The sequence below is a fragment of the Lepus europaeus genome, chromosome 8, assembly GCF_033115175.1.
Source record: "Lepus europaeus isolate LE1 chromosome 8, mLepTim1.pri, whole genome shotgun sequence".
NCBI lineage: Eukaryota > Metazoa > Chordata > Mammalia > Lagomorpha > Leporidae > Lepus > Lepus europaeus.
In genome coordinates this window covers 46896792-46915587 of record NC_084834.1, presented here as the reverse complement: position 1 = coordinate 46915587, position 18796 = coordinate 46896792, and the positions used below count along the sequence as shown (strand labels likewise).

At 35.4% G+C, this 18796-nt stretch overlaps 1 protein-coding gene across 1 annotated transcript; it reads left to right on the top strand.

Annotated features, from left to right (window-relative positions):
• Positions 1-1658: 1658 nt before the first annotated feature.
• Positions 1659-2815, top strand: LOC133765528 (ribosome production factor 1). Its single transcript, XM_062199083.1, has one exon. The coding sequence runs from the start codon at positions 1840-1842 to the stop codon at positions 2692-2694; it is 855 nt and encodes a 284-aa protein (XP_062055067.1). The 5' UTR covers positions 1659-1839; the 3' UTR covers positions 2695-2815.
• Positions 2816-18796: the final 15981 nt, after the last annotated feature.

The window sequence follows — 18796 nt, the reverse complement described above, 5'->3', positions numbered from 1 at the left end:
ATGGAGAAATCTTCCATGCTCATGGATTGGAAGAATCAATATCATCAAAATGTCTATTCTCCCAAAAGCAATTTATACATTCAATGCAATACCAATCAAGATACCAAAGACATTCTTCTCAGATCTGGAAAAAATGATGCTGAAATTCATATGGAGACACAGAAGACCTCGAATAGCCAAAGCAATCTTGTACAACAAAAACAAAGCCGGAGGCATCACAATCCCAGATTTCAGGGCATACTACAGGGCAGTTGTTATCAAAACAGCATGGTACTGGTACAGAAACAGATGGATAGACCAATGGAACAGAATAGAAACACCAGAAATCAATCCAAACATCTACAGCCAACTTATATTTGATCAAAGATCCAAAACTAATCCCTGGAATAAGGACAGCCTATTCACTAAATGGTGCTGGGAAAATTGGATTTCCACGTGCAGAAGCTTGAAGCAAGACCCATACCTTTCACCTTACACAAAAATTCACTCAACATGGATTAAAGACATAGATCTATGACTCAAAACCATCAAATTATTAGAGAGCATTAGAGAAACCCTGCAAGATATAGGTACAGGCAAACACTTCCTGGAAAAGACCCCAGGAGCACAGGCAGTCAAAACCAAAATTAACATTTGGGATTGCATCAAATTGAGAAGTTTCTGTACTTCAAAAGAAACAGTCAGGAAAGTGAAGAGGCAACCAACAGAATGGGAAAAAATATTTGCAAACTATACTACAGATAAAGGGTTGATAACCAGAATCTACAAAGAAATCAAGAAAATCCACAACAACAGAACAAACAACCCACTTAAGAGATGGGCCAAGGGCCTCAATAGACATTTTTCAAAAGAGGAAATCCAAATGGCCAGCAGACACATGAAAAAATGTTCAAGATCACTAGCAATCAGAGAAATGCAAATCAAAACCACAATGAGGTTTCACCTCACCCCGGTGAGAATGGCTCACATTCAGAAATCTACCAACAACAGATGCTGGTGAGGATGTGGGGAAAAAGGGACACTAACCCACTGTTGGTGGGAATGTAAACTGGTTAAGCCACTATGGAAGTCAGTCTGGAGATTCCTCAGAAACCTGAACATAACCCTACCATACAACCCAGCCATCCCACTCCTTGGAATTTACCCAAAGGAAATTAATTTGGCAAATAAAAAAGCCATCTGCACATTAATGTTTATTGCAGCTCAATTCACAATAGCTAAGACCTGGAACCAACCCAAATGTCCATCAACAGTAGACTGGATAAAGAAATTATGGGACATGTACTCCATAGAATACTATACAGCAGTAAGAAACAATGAAACCCAGTCATTTGCAACAAGATGGAGCAATCTGGAAAACATCATGCTGAGTGAATTAAGCCAGTCCCAAAGAGACAAATATCATTTGTTTTCCCTGATCAGCGACAACTGAGCACCAAAGGGGAAACCTGTTGAAGTGAAATTGACACTATAAGAAACAGTGACCTGATCAGCTCTTGTCCTGACTCTACATGTACAATGTAATACTTTATCCTTTTTAGTATTTGTTGTTGTTGTTGTTGTTCTAGTACTAGTGGTCGAACTCTGTAATTAACACACAATTATTCTTAGGTGTTTAAATTTTAACTGAAAGTGATCCCTGTTAAATTTAAGAGTGGAAAAAGAGAGGGCAGTGGGGGGAAGAAAAACCTGAAAAGGAAAGCCGTTACCGAAGAACCGCAGGAGGCCACAGTCGCTGGGGATGAGGCGACAGAAAGCGGGGTTCAGCCCCCGAAAGCGGCTGCGTTTCCGCCAGGTTTCAGCATTTCCGAGATTAAGAACAAACAGCGGCAACGCTTAATGTTTACGCAGTGGAAGCAGCAGCAGCGCAAGGAAAAGTTGGCAGCTAAGAAAAAACTTAAAAAACAGAGAGAGGCTCTTGGTGATAAGGCTCCACCAAAGCCTGTACCCAAGACCATTGACAACCAGCGTGTGTATGATGAAACAATAGTAGACCCTAATGATGAAGAGGTTGCTTATGATGAAGTTACAGATGAATTTGCTTCTTACTTCAACAGACAAACTTCTCCCAAGATTCTCATCACAACATCAGATAGACCTCATGGGAGAACAGTAAAACTTTGTGAACAGCTCTCCACAGTTATACCAAACTCACATGTTTATTACAGAAGAGGACTGGCTCTGAAAAAAATTATTCCACAGTGCATTTCAAGAGATTTCACAGATCTGATTGTTATTAATGAAGATCGTAAAACACCAAATGGACTGATTTTGAGTCACTTGCCAAATGGTCCAACTGCTCATTTTAAAATGAGCAGTGTTCGTCTTCGTAAAGAAATTAAGAGAAGAGGCAAGGACCCCACAGAACACAGACCTGAAATAATTCTGAATAATTTTACAACACGGCTAGGTCATTCTATTGGTCGTATGTTTGCTTCTTTCTTTCCCCATAATCCTCAGTTTATTGGAAGGCAAGTTGCTACATTCCATAATCAGCGGGATTTTATCTTCTTCAGATTTCACAGATACATATTCAAGAGTGAAAAGAAAGCAGGAATCCAGGAACTTGGACCACGTTTTACCTTAAAATTCAGATCTCTTCAGAAAGGAACCTTTGATTCTAAATATGGAGAATATGAATGGGTCCATAAGCCTCGGGAAATGGACACAAGTAGAAGAAAATTTCATTTGTAAAGTACTGAGGGGATAACTTGGATTTTGCTGAACAGGCCTATCTTGAACTTGGTAAATTATTTCTGAATGGAATACCTTTTTCAAAATGGCATTTACTGATTTCAAAAACTCCCTTTCATGTCTGGACAAAAATGAGACATGCTCAATCAGACTTGCCCCAAATGATGGAGTTAGAAATGTGCCAGGGAATTCCAATACAATCCCATCAAGGTGGCATGTACCAATGCCATCTCACTAGTCCAAGTGATCAATTTCAGTTCACAATTGATGGCTCCGATAGGTCCAAGAGTCAAAGGGATCACACAAACAAGACAAGTGTCTACTAATACTAACTGATAGAATCAAAAAGGGAGAGAAGGATCCAACATGGGAAGTGGGATACACAGCAGACTCATAGAATGGCAGACGTCCTAAATAGCACTCTGGCCTCAGAATCAGCCCTTAAGGCATTCGGATCTGGCTGAAGAGCCCATGAGAGTATTTTAGGCATGGAAAGCCAAGATACCATGGAAAAGAAAAAAGACCTAAATGAAAGATCTCTGTGAGTGAGATCCCAGTGGAAAGAACAGGGCCATCAAAGAAGGAGGTACCTTTCTCTGAAGGTTATAGCCATTTTTGTTTGTTTTTGGTTGCTGGACCAAGGAGTTGGAAATATTATGATCAGAAAATTGGTGGGAAATTAATCTGAAATATGCAGGTAGACCTCTCCTGGTACACAAAATATAGGAATAATTTTACGTGTCTTGTGAATCCTCCTTAAATTGTGAACTACAAAAAGGGAGGTTCAATAATAATTGGATAAAACGATTTGTTCTCTGTATTTGAATCAGCCCCCTTTCCCAGCCACCCATGGTATTATCAAGTGGGCTCATGATCAAAGTGGCTATGGTGGCTGGGGTGTAATATAATATGGGCTCACATTTGTCAGCAATAGCAATAAACGCCAAACATCTCACATGGCATAATTGCCTGGGTGATCAGCCAGCTACCTGGTGGCAGGCTGATTACACTGGATTGATTCCATCATGGAGGGGCAGCATGTTTCCTTCTAGGACTAGACAATTTGAATATAGATTTCTCTTCTCTGCATGCGATGATTATGCCAAAATTTCCAAACATGAATTTACAGAATGCCTCATCCCTCACCATGGTATTCCATACAACACTACATATGATGACAGAATCCATTTTACAAAGAAATGCAGCAATAGATGCATAATTATGAATTTACTTGTCTTAACATTTTCTCCATTGTTATTGTTTGAATGTTTTTGCCCCTTCCAAAATTCATGCTATAACTTAATCCCCAAATAACATATTGCAAAGTGTGGGCTTTGGCAAGTGATTGATTCATGAGGACTGAGCACTCACTAACAGAATTAGCTGCCTTTAAAAATGGGCTGAGGGATACAGAATTTGGTCCTGTGGCATTTTTCCTCCCCACGTGTGAGGACACCTTGTTCCTCTCCTCTGGAGAATACAGCATCAAGGTACCAGCTTGGAAGTTATGAGTAACACTCACCATATAATCTTTATTTTTATGTTTTCAGTTTCCAGAACTATGAGAAAAATACCTTTCTTTATAAGTTATCTGATGTCATTTATTTTGTTATAGCAGCACAAAATGGACTAAGGCAGAAATTGGAGCCAACAAGTGAGGATGCTGCTCAAACAAGTACCTAAAAATGCAAAAGCAACTTTGATGCTGGGAATGGAAAATTTGGAGAGCAGGCTAGAAAAAAGTGAATATTGTCCTGCAGGCTCAGATGAGAGGAGAGTTGTAGGGAAATGCTGAATCTTCTTAGAGATTTTGATTATGACCAGAAGATTCTTAGATTAAGTTCTCTCTCTAATGAGTACGCAGATAGAAATAGGGAATATTTTTATCAGAAACAGCAGGGAAGGTCGTCTTTGTTAAAAAGTGGCATAGATTTTGCTGAATTACATTGGTTTCCTAGGACTTTGTGGAAAGCAGAATTTAAGAGCAGGGACTTAGGGTATTTTGAATAAAATAATCTCTAATCAGAAAAGCATTCATGCTTTAGTTTTAAATGGCTTATAATAAATTACAAAAAAAGAGAAATAATTTGTGATTGGTATTTATTGCCAAAATAGCTGCAAAATGTAAAGATGTGGCAAATTCTCAGCATGCTATGTTACAAAAAAGAAAAATAAGTTTGGAAGAGAACACCAACATATGGCTAAGCAACCTAGATAAAGATTAGTATGAATAGAAGGAAGCTAGTTCCTATTCATGAAGACAATTGTAGATTAAATCCTGTTGAATTCCAAAATTTGTAGACTGCAATACCCCCTTTTAGCAGTATTTGATCGAACGCATTGCCTCCTTTGCCTTTTTGTCACTCGACTTGTGAGGATGCAGAATCTCACCCAACTGGAGGAGGCAATGATGGTGCCATAGTGGAAGCATAGAGTAGCTGTCAACAGACAACCAAACTTGCCAGTACCTTAACTTGAACTTCCAAACATAAGAAGTATGAGAAAGTGAATTTCAGTTTCTGTTTGTTGGATTGTCTGTGTTCCTTTAAATTAATAACCTGGTCTCAGATTTGTTTGTTACAGCAGCACAGTTGGTACAATGGTTGGAAAGGCTTCTGAAGATTCATTGCCAATGGCAGCACGTTGATAACACCATGAAGGCTGTGGCAAGGCTCTCTGCAAGGCTGTCAGTGCTCTGAATTAGTGTCTAAGTGCTTCTTCTCTGATAGATTTCACAGGTTTTGAAATCAAGAGTGAAACTGAGAGTGACCCTGCTTACTATTATCTGTAATGATGCCAAAGCAAAATTTAGGCGCTCTGTATTTGCAAATTTAAGCTCCTGACACCTTGAAGTCTTAGTTCCAGAAAGAGGAATGCTTCCATCAAGAGACACAACAATGTTTCCAATCAATTTGACATTACGACTGCCACCCAGCCAGTCTAGGCATTTTGTGTCACAGAATCAACAGGTACAGCAAAGATTTATGATGTTCTTAGGTTGATTAATACTGATTACTCTAGAGAAACTGATCTATTATTCCGTCATAGAGAAAGGAACAGTATGTGTGGAATACTGAAGCTCTTTTTGGAAATCTTTTGTTACACCATGCCCTGAAATTAAGGTCAATAGAAAAATATAATATCCAATTCAGCAAAGTCTACATATGGTCCAAAACGAAGATTTGGCTTTCCACGTCAGTTAAAGAAACACAAGAAGCTGAGGTGCTTGCTATAGGTTAAGGGACTATGAAATGTTAAGCAGAGAAACAGCATCATAAATACCAGTTATGATCATGTGACTAGTTATGGAAATAAATACTGTAATCTTCATGATTATTACTATATCCTTTTATTATTAATTCATTTATGTTTTATATACATACTGCCTTTTATCTCTTTTGTTCCTTTATCATATTACATATGATACATTGACTTTATTACAGTATTCAAGTTATAAGATATCAAAAGAGTAAACATCACTCACAAGATATTTATACTGCACAAGGTAGAATCGTGAACTTGTTACTCTCTCTATTTGGGTTTTAAGTATGTTTTATGGAGATGCATATGAGTACCAACTTAACAAGGGATGGACTTAGCCACTCAAGGAAGAGTGAGTTTGACTTTTTGTGGTTAAATTAAAGTATAACAATATCAAACCATTCACCTCATTGCTTTTATTTTTATATAATTATAATTATATTTCACAAGCATATATTATATATCTATTATAGATACTTAAATGAAAGCGATTCAATAAAGTCATTAATATTGTGGGACTTTTGTTTCAATGCTTTATTATAAGATTAACCTTCTTAACTTAGAAAAGACCATCAGGTGGTATGTTTTAATCAAAGCCTTTCTTAGAATTTTCAGTCTTTCTCTAAGTTCTGTATAAATAAATAAGAGAAGTATTTAAAAACAGAAGAGCAAATCTGAAGGATGATAGTATGATATTTATACAACAGTTTGAAACTTCTATGGTCAGAGTAAGAATATGTTGTTTGGAGTTGTAAACTGAGAAAAAATAACTGGGGATATTCATATTGGAGAATACTTGCAGAATATCCATGTTATGTTCATAGATTGTCACTACTATAACCACAATCACACTTTAAAATGAAATGGTAGATAAACAGGTTTTGATGAGAACATAAAATGTAATGACTATCACACATTACAGACAAAATTACTGTATTTGTTTTTTCTAAGATTTGATTACCATTAATGAACTCTCCATAAAAGTTATGAGTTTAAGGAATTGATAAAAACCAGGGATATGGGAAAGAATAATGCAGCAGATGCCCTTACACAACATACCAGAAACAAAACTAAATAATTTCTATACCTAAATATTGTTTTCCAAAGATTAATTTTTAAAGGAGCAATGAATTATTTTTTCCTTGAATATTTTGAAGACTCCTCATATGTTTGTTACCATGTTATGGCTAGAAATACAACAGTTGATGCAGAAAACCTATCAAAAACTGAAAGAATGATCAAAGGTAGTACTTTGTGTAAGCTTCCAAGAAGATAATTTGACAACAGCTATGCTAACAATTCAAAATAAGAATTATATACTTCAGAAAGTAGAATAATCATGCACACCAAAATATAACTGTGAATGATTCTGATGATAGCACTTATATTGATGTTGGAATATAGTCATTTGTACTCTTATACCATAAGTACCTTCAATGATTCACTTCACAAATGACTACAACAACCTGGCCTGGACCAAGATGAAGTTGGGAGCCAGGAGTTCCGTCCAGGTCTCCTACATGGGTGGCTGATGCCCAAGCAATTGGGAATTCATTTGCTAGCTTTCCAAGCAGAAAGCTGAATCTGAACCGAAGCAACCAAGACTCAAAACAGCACTCTGATATGAGATGCTATGGTTGCAGGAGTAGCTCAACCTGCTCTGACACAACATTGCTCTCTCGAAACTTTCAACAACTCAATAAACCTCATAACTTTTAGTAATTCTATAAAGTTGAAATTCCATGACATTTTTTTCTTTCATCTTACATCATTGCTGCAGCTACTTACCAAGGTACCATCAGATGTGAATAACAATGTTACATGCACATAACTTTCTTCCCATACTCAAGCATTCAATGGGACAACATGCTATTTCAACAGCATTATGAGGTTGGGAGTAAATCACTTTTGTTTCACAGCAAAAATTTTCCAAGTCAAACATCTTTCTTATATGTGAATCAGATCTTTGTCAAAACTCACATTAGCAAGATGGCAGAGTATATATCTATTTTCACAAATAAGGAGATTTCATGCTATTGATAAAACTAGAGCAAGCATGGAATGAGCAGCATCCCTGAGCATTTACAATGACAGCAATCTACAGCCTGAGAGAAATGAGTACAAGTTTCTCACAACAAAGGGGATTGGTCTAAGGGAGCTTATATTTCAGGCAATATTGTTTCAGTTACAGAATTAGATTTTATTTCCATTTTCTTATAAATCAGTTTTCACATGTGTTAAATAGGATTAAAAATGCTTTGTTCTATGCATTGAAGTCACATTGATTAAATTACATAAAATGTAAAATTGCCTTTTTCTTCACTAGCATTGGTTGTCTTTTAAAGTAGAAGTCTAAAGATCATTGATAAATTAAGTTTAGGTATTTGGAAATAAAATTTTCCACTTGGATTTTGTATTATTTTATAGAAATGAGATGTTATTTTCCTGCTAGCCACTTGACGGTCTGTAAGTGGTTTAATATCTGAATTCTTATTACTTATTATAGTTCTAAATGTTTCTAATAAAACTGTATAAACTATAATATGTAAATTATATGATATAATGTATAAAGTATAATGATCATTCCACATTAATACAGAGTAAAGTCACTTTAGTTAGAACAACTTTATATATTATGATAGTAATAATTTCAAAGTGATACAATTTAAGACTCAGTTCATATTTACTCACAGTCAGAAGGCACTCAAGATGAAAGCTGTCCTTATAGATTAACTACGTTATACATTATTTTTTGCAACAATAACAACAAAAGGCCCTGAGGAAAGCAAAATGAAACCTACAAAATCACTAGGTGTGAAAATTTTACCAGCCACAGCTGTTCTGAAAACTTTGTACATTCTAAACCTTCAAATCACCCCTTTTTTACATCATTTTCTAGAAATTTGATGACATGTTAACATTATTATTCTTATTTTCATTATATGGTTCAATATTACCAAAACTTGTTTAATGTTTTGCCATGTGGTATACCGTATAATTCACTTCGCAAAAAAGGAAATTAGCAAGAGCATTGATTGAAAAAAATAGTTATTTTGAGCAACCAGACCAAGCAAAAGAATGGTGAGTCACGCTCAATTTGACTGGATCTCTTTATTTCTGAGGAGAATCATTGCTTTAATTCTTGCCATTGATTGTTTAATTATTACAAGAAATCCTTTTTATAGATAATACCTTCATATGGTTATACCATCAAGTGAATGTTCTCACTTATTTCCCTTTAATCTATCTCACAGTTGTCACTAAGCTATCGCACAATTGCAGAGTTACTCATTACAGAGATGCAGGGTTACTCATTACAGAGAGCTTTTATGACAAGTCCTACGTCTATGTACACTTATTCTCTACATTTATACCCAATTGAGTGACCTACACATTTCCTGTTTCCTGCTTTTTCATTTACTGTAATCTGGAGTTATTATATATAACTACATAGAAAACCTACTCTTTGAGCAGCACATGATGACATTACTTGATACTTTCAAAATATTATCATGTTGAAGGTCATTTAGATTATTTCATTAAATTATTATTTCGCTATTGTGAATGGTTCTGTAACTGTTGTCCTTAAGGAGACAAATATGTATGTAGGGTATTCCTCAGATGAATTGAGTGAATCCATTTATGATTTGAATATTACAGTTATAAGTATACTGACAGTAACACATTTGTCTTATGGATACAGTAGATTACATCAAAACAAGAGTCTATTTCTTAGCAGCCTCATTAACGTAGCATATCATTACTAATATTTCCATACATGGTGAAATAACAGGGCCGACATACATATCCAGAAACAAAAGCTTTTTTTGGCTTTTGTTTTATTAATGTTAACATTATTAATTATTTACAACTAGTTTCTTTCTAACATGTAGGAGTATGTATATTTGTATTTTAGTTGTTTATAGTTGAAAGATCACAGGTGAATTTTGCTCCCGTTTCTATCTCCTCAGTGACAACAAATGCAGATATTTCCAATATAGAGGAATTAGTGGTGACAGACATATCAGGGACATATAGCTTGAACTGAAGTATCGTATTAAGCAGCCTTGTAGTTTAGCATTCTATTGTAGTAATGTGTGATATGTATACATGTATAACAAATAAAATTATTATAAATTATTCATGATTTACAAAACTATTTTAATATTCTATATTCTATCTTGCTCAGGCACAGAGTAAATTTTATTTATCTTTGGTGCATTAGAAATATTCTTCATTATCTGTACAAGTATTGATGGACAAGAATTGGGGACCCTGTGATGCATTTAGTACAACAGTGGATTTCAAATGTAAGTGGTAGAGTTCATTATTTTCAAACATTTTATGTATTTACACATGGGATATCCTGTGTTAAAGGTGGCAAAAGGGCAGGGAATCTAATACAATTCTGCCTATCATAATGTACTGTTTTTCACAATAATATCCAGTTTTAATTGCTATGTTCGGGCAACTCAGATCCATTGTATAGGTGAGAACATATTTTCAACACAAGTCATTGAAACTTTGCAAGTATTTAACCTTCTATTTATTTTCTTTCTCGATTTTAATTAGGAAGACTTCTAAGAAGATTGATATTATACAAAATTTCATTTTAATAAAAGAAGATATTTAAAGACTTTCAACATTTTAGCAAGATAAATATAATTAAAATCTTTAATATTTGGACAAATATTAACAAACTAGAATACTTATATTTTTCTCAGGAGCATGTTTAACACTATCAAAACATTTCATCTTCAGGTATTAGAGATAGCATTTTTGTCTTTTTTTAATATATGAAAGCTCAAATAGCCTCCTACAAATAAAAATCTACAACTCATTAAAGTTTAATAACTAGATGCAAAAATATGACAGTTAGTCATGGAACGATGTTGACATTTTGCAAATTTTCAAAACTAGAAACTTATGCAATCAAACATATTTTACATTTTGGGGTCTGGTGTTGTAACACAGTGGGTTAGGTTGCCAGCTAGGTTACTGCCATTCAATATCGGAGTACTCGTTCAAATCCCAAATACTCTTCCTCCGATCCAGCTCTCTGCTAATGTTCCTAGGATGGCAGCAGAAGATGGCCTGAGCTTGGGCTTCTGTAACCCATGTAGGAGAACTGGATGGTCTTTCTGAATCCTGACTTTGGCTTTGCCTAGAGAAGGAGGCTATGCACAGTTGGGACGTGAACTAGCGGATGGAAGATTTCTCTCTCTCTCACCTCTCTCTCTCTCTGTTTCTCTCTCTCTTTCTCTCACTCTGACTTTCAAGCAAATAAATAAGCAAAATGTTTTTAATAAAAAAGTTTTATGGGACTGGTACTGTGGCATATCAGGTAAAGCTGTGGCCTGCAGCACTGGCATCCAATGTAGGTGCCAGTTCAAGTCCTGGCTGCTCCATTTCCAATCTAGCTCTCTGCTAATGCGCCTAGGAACTTAGCAGAGAGTGGCCCAAGTACTTGGGCCCCTGCAGCCACGTGGGAGAATTGGAGGAAGCTCCTGGCTCCTGGCATTGGCCTGGCTCAGCCCTGGATGTTGTGGCCATTTGTGGAGTGAATCTGCAGATGAAATCTCTCTCTCTGTCTCTCTTTCTCTGCTTCTCTGTTGCTCTGCCTTTCAATAAATAAACGCATTTTTTAAAAGTTTCATTATTTACATATGCTGTATTCCATATTATATATATTATTGATATAATTTAAATGTTAACTGTGATTAAAATAACTTAAGGAACTATGTAGTGCTAATTTTATGAGAAAGATGTATGGGAATTAAATTATACTGGAAATATTACATAATTGCTTTGAAAATATATTTATGCATTGATTTTGTAGATTATAATTTGATGTCCCATGAAATTCTTCCATCCACTGATATATTTAACACATGCACATACATTTGTGATGATACATTTTTAAAATTGACTTGTAAGACAAATGTTAAAAATTTCCTTAGATTAATAATTATAATATCTTGGTATTGAAATCTTGTTTCCAAATATTACTAATTTTTGAGGAACTACTTTAATTTGATGAAGCCCATTTAATTTTGTACAATCTGTTATCAACCTTACTCCATGCTCCCATACAGTTTTCCTTTTTATATGATTTATTCTAGTTTTCTGTGGTAAGCACATGATTGTGCTCAACATTTAATACTAATGATAAAAGAAGGAAATCATCATTTAATTAATTTTAGTATGTAGATGTTTTAGTCATAATATAGTTTGACTACATTGTATTAATTAAAATTTAAGGTTTTCAGCATTAAAAATGAAATGACAGTAATAAGAAGTGGTTAAAATTGTTTTCACATGAGGCGACACACTATATTTGGTGAGAATAAGTCATGTAATTGGACAATTATAAACTATAAAATTTTCCATTATATGTATTATTATCAGCATATTAATTTATAATTGTTAATATTTAATGAAAACTTGGAGAATTTACAGTTAAAATAAAATAACAGTTATAAAATGAAATGTATCAGGCCAGGAATAATTACATCAACAAGCAGAATTTTTCTTTGTAGAGACTTTATGATTAGAAGCATAATCCATATACTTGCAATAGGATGATAATACAAATAAATAAATGACACTAATTGAAATATATTCAGTTAGAAACAAACTGAAAAGCATATTTATTTTCTAGAGGAAGCAATTGATAGCTACATCGAACAATTTTTCATGAAAAACACAGGCATATCATGGAAGTTTCAGAAACTTTACTTTTTCAACGTTATACCCCTTATTTAAGTGTTTTGAAATTACTTAAATAAGCATACAAACATAATATGGGGCAAATAGAAAAATATTTGAATTAGCCTATTTTGCTAATTTTCATGGTATAAATATACCTGATATATCCAATTTAAATATATCAGTGTGATATAACTACACATGGAGGTAAGAGGGTTGCATACAATCAACTCTCACATTAATACACAATTCATCTTCAGAGCATAATTGCCACAGACCACTGACTTGCTAAATAAACATAAACGTGCTCTGTAAACACCCCCAACACCAAGAAGGGATCCACACATACATCGGTACTTTTAGAAGCCTTTTTAACTTCTTTACTCTCTCTAACTTCCCTGGTGTTGTGTTTATCCTGTAATTCATATTTGCTTCCTCCCCTTTAGTATCGTTTTGCTCCTCTTCTTCTTAAACTACTGTATGTATTGTGTTTATGATAATCAGTTTTTTTCATGTCTGTAGATCAACTTTACCTACACACCATTTATTTTAGAATTTATTTATTTATTTGAAAGGCAGATTTGAAAGAGAGAGAGAGAGAGAGAGAGAGAGAGAGAGAATCTTCCATCTGCTGGTTCACTCCAAAAATTACCACACGGCAGAAGCTAGACTGCTCCGAAGGCAGGACCCAGGAACTTCTTCTGGGTCTCCCACATGGGTACAGGGACCCAAGGACACAGGCCCCCTTCCATTGCTTTCCCAGGCCATTAGCAGGGAGATCAGGGGACTAGCAGGGGATCAGAAGTGGAGCATCCAGGACATCAACCTGAGCCCATATGGGATGCTGGCTTCACAGGAAGTGGCTTTACCCACTGTACCACAGCACCAGCTCCTACATACAGTTTCTTGTGTTTGGTTCTCCTTGCTTATCACAGATTCAAGACAGTGTCGCCTACCTGTTCCAAACACAATCTTAGATTCTTCTAAAAGGGAAGAGAATGGAAAATAAATGATATTTTCTACTGAACAACAGTATTTGTTCTTGGAAAACATAAACAATAAAAGGTACACACTTAATGATATGAAAAGGTAGAAATGGACCATCTAAATGTGTCTGAGAGTTGCTTAATAAATGGCAGAGCCAGCACTATGGCATAGTGGGTAATGCCTCCACCTGCAGTGCCAGCATCCCATGGGACTCTGGTTCGAGTCCTGGTAGCTCCACTTCCAATCCTGCTCTCTGCTATGGCCTGGGAAAGCAATAGAAGATGGCCCAAGTCCTTGGGACCCTTCTCCCTAGGTGGGAGACCTGGAAGAAACTTCTAACTCCTGGCTTCAGCCCAGCTCAGTTCTGGCCATTGCAACCATTTGAGGAGTGAATCAGTAGATGAAAGACCTCTCTCTCTTAGTCTTTGCTTCTACATTTCTGTAACTTTGCCTTTCAAATGAATAAATAAATCTTTGAAAAAGAAATAACTAACCAAGGAAGATCATTCTAAAGTGGGAGGTCAGCATATAGGAAATAGTGAACTAACATCAGTTTATATGATAAATCACTAAACACATTTAAACCAGTTACAGAGATTGAAATATGTCTCACAATCCCAGTTGCTTTATGGACAAATATATTTTATATCCACACACAACCACACCCGCAGTTAATTTGGGTCCGAGCTTTGATTTTTAAAATACTATCCCTGAAAAGAAGTGGGGTATAGAAGCAACTATGAAATAAAGACCTAAGGACGTTTTCTTAATTGTTTTGTAAGTGTTCATAAGGAGAGGGATCCTCTTGTCCTGAAGTAGGATAGAAAGTCCAGGTAAAAGAAACTACAAAATCACTAACTACTGAAGGATGGGAGCAAAAAAAAGTAATTCCATAACACTCACACACACAAACACACACACACACAGTTCAAAATGAACCCACAAACCAAAATTCAAAACCACACAATGAATTTCCAGGTAAGAAAAAAAAAACTATCTAATATGATTTTAATAAAGAAAAATAAGAGTCCATTCATCTCAAAATCATTCTGTATTTAAAAAATAATTGTAATATGAATAAATTTCATGTATTTCATATATATATATATATATATATATATAGATTTAGGAACATAGTGATAATTTCTACCCTACCATCCCTCACATCTCTCACTCCATGCTCCCACCATCACTCTTCCTTCCTTTATGATTCCTTTCTTTGATTTTTACAATGATCTACTCTCAGTCTATTTTATACTCATAAGGCTTACCTGGCACTAAGTAAAGAATTCAACACTGTTCCTCAACAGTGGAGACAAGGACTGTAATAAATCATCGAATCTCACTCTTAGTTTCAATCATATACATTGCCCTTTTTTTGGTACTCTATTAGTTAACCACAGGTCAAGGAAAACATATGCTATTTGTCTTCTTGAGACTGGCTTATTTCACGAAGTATAATCATTTCCAGTTGCACCCATTTTGTTGCAAAATATAGGATTTCAGTCTTTTTTATGCCTTAGTAATAATCTATACTTTATATATATATAATCAATTTTTATATCACAATATATTTATCAAAGCATCTGTTTATGTATATCTAGGTAGATTCCATGTCTTAACTATTGTGAATTGAGCTACAGTAAACATGGGGTCTAGATAATTCTTTCATTTGTTGACTTCTTTTCATTTGGGGAAATTCCCAAAAAGCAGGATGGCTGGATCATATGATAGATCTATTTTTGGATTTCTGAGGTATCTCCATACTGTCTTCCATAATGATTGTGCAAGTTTACATTCCCAAAAACAGTGGATTAGGGATCCTTTCCCCCCACATCTTCTACAGCATTTATTTTTTGTTGATTTCTGTATGAGGATCATTCTCATTGAGGTGAGGTGAAGTTTCATTGTGGTGTTGATTTGTATTTCCCTGATGACTGTGATCCTGATCATTTTTTCATGTGCCTGTTGGCCATTTGAATTTCATCTATTGAAAAATGTCTGTTGGCAAGTTCTTTGCCCATTTTTCAAATGGATTATTTGTTTTGTGGTTGAGTTTCTTGTGCTCTTTTTAAATTCTGGATATTAATCCTTTACCATCCTGTTTGTTGCTTCTTCACCTTGCCTTGTTTCCTTTACAGTACAGAGATACCTTAGCTTGATTTAATTTGATTTGTTTATTTTGGCTTTGATTGGCTGTGCTTGTGAGCAGTAAGTCTATGCCTATGCCAATGTCTTTTATTCAGTTTCACCATCTTCTGCTATAGTAATTTGATGGTATCAGGTTTTAGATTTAGATCCTTGATCCATTTTGAGTTGATTTTTGTATAAGGTACAAGGTAGGGGTTTTGTTTCATACTTCACATGTGGAAATCTAATTTCCCTGGCATCATTTGTTGAAGAGATTGTCCTTTATCCAGGGATAGATTTTAGCTCATTTGTCAAAGATTAATTGGATGCAGATGTGTGAATTTATTTCTGGAGTATCTATTCTATTCCATTGGTCTACATGTTTATTTTTGTGCCAGATTAAGTTGTTTTGATTATAACTGCCCCATAGTATGTTTTTAAATTTGGTACTGTGATGCCTCTGTCTTTGCTTTTGTGGTTCAAGATTGCTTAAGCTATTCAGGGTCTTGTGTTTCCAAATGAATTTCAGCATTTTTTTCTATATCTGTAAAAAATGTTGGCATTTTTTTAGGATTACACTGAATCTGTAAATCACTTTTGATAGTATACACATTTTGATGATACTAATTCTTCCAATCTATGAACTTGAAAGATTGTTCTTTTTGTGTGTGTGTCGGTGTGTAATTTCTTCTATTCCTTTTTTTTGTTGTTGTTGTTGTTAATTTTTTTTTTTTTGACAGGCAGAGTGGACAATGTGTGTGTGTGAGAGAGCGCGAGAGAGAGAGAGAGAGAGAGAGAGAGAGAGAGAGAGAGAGAGAAAGGTCTTCCTTTTGCCGTTGGTTCACCCTCCAATGGCTGCCACGGTTGGCGCGCTGCGGCCGGCGCCCAAGCACTTGGGCCATCTTCCACTGCACTCCCTGGCCACAGCAGAGAGCTGGCCTGGAAGAGGGGCAACCGGGACAGAATCCGGTGCCCCGACTGGGACTAGAACCTGGTGTGCCAGCACCGCAAGGCAGAGGATTAGCCTAGTGAGCCGCGGCGCCGGCCCTTGTTAATGTTTTGTAGTTTTCATTGCAGAGATCTTTCACCTCCTTGGGTAAAGTTATTCTAAAGTAATTTTTTGAAACTATTGTTAGTGGTACTGATTTTACAAGTTCTTTCTCAGCCATGGCATTTTCGGTGTATACAAATACTAATGGCTCTGGATGTAATATCCAGGACTGTATTAATAGCAATGGTGAAAGTTGACATCTTTGTCCGGTTCCAGATCTTAGTGGAAATGCTTCAAAATTTTTTTCCCCATTCAATATGATGCTGGCTGTGGGTTTTTTGAATATTGCCTTGATTTTGTTGAGGAATGTTCCTTCTATACCCAATTTGCTTAAAGTTGTTATCATGAAAGGTTGTTGCATAACGTACGGCAATCAAATGCTTTTCTGCATCTATTGAGATAATTATATGGTTTTTAGTCTTCAATATGTTAATATGATGTATCAGATTTATTGATTTTCTTATGTTGAAACATCTCTGCATACCAGGTCCAGGTGAATGATCTTTCTGATGTGTTATTGGATTCTATTAGCTAGTATTTTTTTTTAAAAAAATATTCATTTATTTGAAGGTCAGAGTTACACAGAGAGAGGAGAGGCAGAGAGAGATAGGTCTTCTATCCACTGGTTCACTCCCCAGTTAGCCACAATGGCCGGAGCTGTGCTGATCCAAAGCCAAGTGTCAGGAGCTTCTTCCGGGCCTCCCATGTGGGTGCAGGGGCCCAAGCACTTGGGCCACCTTCTACTGCCTTCCCAGACCATAACAGAGATCTGGATCAGAAGTAGAGCAGGCAGAACATGAACGGCCTTCATATGGGATGTCGGCACTGCAGACAGCAGCTTTTACTTGCTATTCCACAGCTCTGGCCCCTTGATTAGCTAGTATTTTACATCCATGTTCATCATGGCTATTGGTCCATAATAGTGTTTAGGAATAGGTGATTCTGGCCTCATATAAGGAGTTTAGGAAGATTCCCTCCCTTTCAATTGTTTAGAATAGCTTGAGAATAATTGCAATTAGTTCTTGAAAAGTATGGTATAATTCAACAGTGAAGCCATCCAGGTCTGGGGGTTTCTTTGTTGAGAGAGTCTTTACTGTTGTTTCAATGTTGGTTTTGGTTATTGGTCTGTTTAGGTATTCTATGTATTCACGACTCAATTTTGGTGTATTATACATGGCAGCCTTAACTACTACAACACATTGCCAATCCTTCTATGAACAGTACATTTTAATACAGGACATTAATCTAACTTTATTTTTTTCTCATGGATAAAAAAAATCACCATCACAATATTTAAATGCTACTGCTATTGTTTCCTATAATGTATTCTTGTGTACAATATGATCTTAAAACTCATGCTTAAATTAATTGAAGACAACTCAAGAAATATAAATCAATTCTAATAAATTAATATCTGCCATTATTAAATGGGGGAACAATTTTTCTAAAAGTTAAAAGAATGTTACATTTTACAGCCACTAGTAACCTGATTGTTATATCTTTCTGTCTAGCCTGTACCTGTACTTATGTAAGTGATCATTTCCAAGGGGAAACATAATTCAATCATGCTGACTGATCTCATCTTAAATTCATATCCATTCTGTCCATTGGGCTTATAATATGAGAATTTAAAATAAGGTCATTTTTAGGTACCATTTGTAGTAAATAATTTGATGTCTTGGACTCCAGGTAACACAGTTAATATCACAATTTATGTTTAGTTCTTATTTGAATTTGTTATCCTCCAGTGGATGGTAGTTTTTGAATCATTCCTTTTTTATAACTCTTTGTAAATTGAATTTAATTGAATTTTGCTTTATTAAAATGTAACTCAGTACTTTAGTATTTATGTTAAAATCTCTACAGTATTGCCTTGTGATTTCCTTATATCTGAAGTCCTCTTAAATCACATTAAAATAATGAACTTTAAATAATTTAATTATTAAATGTCTTTGTAGCTCCAAC